Below are 3703 nucleotides of genomic sequence, written 5' to 3' on the forward strand. Positions count from 1 at the left end.
TTCGCAAGTTCCACTGTGAGTTGGTGAACTCCTTGTCCGTCAAAAGCGAAGCACTGAGCTTGCCTACTGTCAGAGACTGGACCTTAGAAGATAGCTCTCAAGAACTTTGGAAATAATTTTATAGATATATAAATAATATATATATATACATATATATACATATATATAAATAGATCTCTATATAGTTGTGGTACGGTCTAAAAGCAGTCTTGTTTCCTGGAACTAAAAAGTTGGGATATTAACTTGTTTTTGCACTTTAGAATAGCATGAGAATCTCACTAATTTAGCATTCTGATAAAAGAAACTTTAGAAGAAGTCCGAGAATAGGGAGGTGTTTTTGTTTTGAGGGGGTAGGGAAATAAGCCAGTGAGAACCTTCTAAACAAATCATCCTATCACAAAATGCTCTCATGGCTTCATTTTGTCAACACTGCATTGTCTTTTGAGCTCTTCCCCGCCCCCACCCCACAGAGCAGATTTTTTTTTTTTTTTAAGTAGAAATTCCCTCCAGTTTTATTAGCCTCTTTATATGTCTCGAATTGCATGAATCTTTTCTGGCTGTTGGAAACCTGAATGCTTTTAGACCCAAATGGAAAATTTCTGAAATGCTGGATTATCTATTTTTAAACAAGCAGTTGACTTTCAACTTTTCTGTGGCAACTTCTGGTTTTCTGACAGTTCCCAATGAGAGCAATTCTGAAAGTACACTGGGATCACTGGGACACTGTCTTTGTGAAGGTTTGCTTGGATGACAAGGATCTTGCAGCTTCAGCAGTGTTGAACTGTGTGTTTAAAAATGTGAATTACTGTTCTTGTATACTGTAATTGATTACGTGGGCTGGGGGGGGTCACAGAACTTGACAGGTTGTGTTGATGCTCTTAGTTGAGGCTTGAAAAGTAAATATTAACGCTACAGAAATGCATGAGTTTCAATGTATTTTTTTGTCTTTGTTTGCATTGTATAACTTTAATGAGTGAGTTTAAAATTATTTAATTTCCTTAGAAAAATAGCACCATTTGGAAAAAAACTGGTGTTATGAAGAACGTAAATGCACTGTTTTTATTTTTATTTTATATAATTTAAATTGACTTTCCCACTGTCTTTAAGTTGAAACTGTTAAGCTGAATAAAAACTTAAGTTGCAAATTGATAACTTTGCTATATAACAAGGAAAATATAAATGTTTACAAACGGCTTAAAGATTTGCATGTGCAGTGTGCATTTATAACAAACTTCTAATTGCACAAAACCCATGCCAGCTCAAAGTTTAGGTATACACATTTACCCGGTTGAGCATTTTTAGAATAACTACTGCACAAATTGACAATAGGTCATTCTCTCTTTTTTTTTTTCTTTTTCTCCCCTTCTTCCTTACCCTCCCTCCCTTCCTCTCCCTCACCCCCCCCTAAAAAAAAAAAAAAAAAAAAAAAAAAACTCATGAAAAGATTCTATGGACTGAAAAAAAGCCCCAGGCTGAAAGGACTGGGCTGCCTTGATTGACATGGGGAAGGGGGTTAGTAGACTATGTGTATCGCGGCAGCAGAGGCTGCGGCCCAGCGTGTGGTTGTAATGACCAGCACACAGGGCAGAAGCATTTTGCACAGTGTTTGTTTTCCTGTCTTGCACTTACAAATAAGGTCTATGGGAGTAGCATGGAAAACGTTTGCTGTTTTTCCCTTTTTTTTTTTAATTGCTTTTGTTTGAAATTTGATCGCCTTAACTACTGTAAACATAGCCTATTTTTGTGCTTAAGATACTGAATGGAAAACTCCATTGTGTGTTGCTGGACTGTTTTGAAAATATTTGGTCAAATGTGTATTAATTTGGCTGTAATGGCATTTAAAGCAAACAAACAAACAAAAAAAGCTGTGAAAATGGCCTTGGAGCATTATCTTTAGTTACTTGAAGAGTTTCTAGTTTTTTTTTTTAAATACAGTTTATGTTAAAAATAATTTTTATTAATTTAGAGAAGACAATCAATGTCTGTGAGAAAACGGACTTTTCTTTTGGATTTTCTTTTTTGTGGTCATTGTGAGTGATTGCTTTTTCCTTTTCTTAGTTTCACATTCTTCCTTTGTTCTAAAACTTAGACTGACATCTAGCTTTGACAATCATAGTATGTTTTATTTTCCTGAGGGGGGAATAACTTATAATGCTGTTTAGTTTTGTACTATTGGTGTGTTGGTGAATTTTTAAACTGTGTGCTAACTGCAATAAATTATATGAACTGAGAATCCCTTGTGTGTTTTTTGTGTTGTGGTCATGTATTCCATGGAGTCTAAATATGGGTACAGGGCACGGCACCTGTATTTTAACACCAAATCTATTCGGAGTCGATGAAATTGTTAAAACGCCTTAAATTACCCAAGTGGGAATGGGCAAACATTCTTGTCATTTAAGGATTTTTTTAAATGACCCATTTTCTACAATCTCCATCCAGAACGTTGAAGCAATTCCTCACAAACTTGTGATTCCACGAAACTTCCAAGTGACACCGTAGGTTTTTCATCACAGCGCTGTTTCTATACCTCCTATTAATCCATAAGTCACCTTTCATGTGTAATTATATCCTAAGCTGATTGGTCCGATGTATTCTCCTGTGTTCTGGTTTAAGTGGAAAATTGAAGGAGACCGGATGTCTTAATTTGGAAGACTGCTTGGCTAATGACTGGAATGCTGGCGATTGAATTAGCAGGCATTCAATTGTCCAAGGTTAGCTGTGTACACCCCTTTTGTTGCTGGGTGGAACTTGGAAGTTCCTAGGTTTTAATTCTCAAGTTTTAATTTTAAAATGTTAACACATGCACCATTGAAAGAACTTCCCTACTTTTTGCGACTGTCGGGACTTCAGACTTGTCTCGGTGGGTCCATGTCTGGGTGACGGACACTTGCTGGTTGAACTTGAGGAACTGATGGAACACTCACATGGGTGGAACTGTAGAGGGGTTGTCACAAAGGGCCCGAAGAGGCCAGCGGGGCTAGGTCCTGGCTGGCCCAAGAGAGGTTTCAAACATCCATACTATCAAAATACATCTAGATCGTGTCCTGTAGTGAGGTTCATATTACTAACTCTTGTACAAAAGCTGAGGTCCGAGGTCTAGAGCTTGCGAAGATTTTACCGTAAAGCACAGTCAAAAAGTAAATAATTTAGAATTCTACCTTGTTGAAACAATTTCTACTACGTGCAACTCAGTTAAGCATGGTTCCACATGAAAGGGGAATGTGCATTTGACCCCCACCAAATAATTTCTTGAGCAGTTCCAAGCTTGATGAGAGAAGGATGGAGGCGGAGGGCAGCCGGGCCTTGTGTTTTCAGTATCTAGTAATTGATGAAAGTACCCCAAAGCTTCCTGGAAATACGGAGAGGTCACTTTCTAATTTAGCTCCACTGACCGTCTAATTTTAAATGCGGAGCATTATCGTAAGCCTATCTGGTTATACTTAGAAGAACAATACTTGATACGTAATTCAGGAGAAATAACTTCTTAGAATGTTCTTTGTGAAACTAGCACAGAATTAGCAAAAATTACTACATTTGATAAGTGACATGAAGAAATCATTTGCTACACTTCAAAAAAATTAATTTGTCACATGGTCATGTTGGAAGCCGTTAAAATGGACCCCTCCTTTGACATCTGCCTGAGACATAAGTATATTTTGATACATGTGGTTTCATTTACCCTTGAAAGCACCTGTTTCTAGTA

The 3703-nt window shown here is 37.2% G+C and overlaps 1 protein-coding gene across 1 annotated transcript in view; it reads left to right on the forward strand.

The window, feature by feature from the left end:
* Positions 1–2233, forward strand: part of ZBTB18 (zinc finger and BTB domain containing 18) — a gene marked incomplete in the record, with an annotated part of 8592 nt that extends 6359 nt beyond the window's left edge. The window contains 1 exon segment of the mRNA XM_051821490.2: positions 1–2233. Within this exon segment, the coding sequence (XP_051677450.1) occupies positions 1–116 (116 nt within the window).
* Between the last annotated feature and the right edge of the window lie 1470 nt (positions 2234–3703).

Source organism: Oryctolagus cuniculus, chromosome 13 (genome assembly GCF_964237555.1).
Source record: "Oryctolagus cuniculus chromosome 13, mOryCun1.1, whole genome shotgun sequence".
In the NCBI taxonomy this organism is placed as follows: Eukaryota; Metazoa; Chordata; class Mammalia; order Lagomorpha; family Leporidae; genus Oryctolagus; species Oryctolagus cuniculus.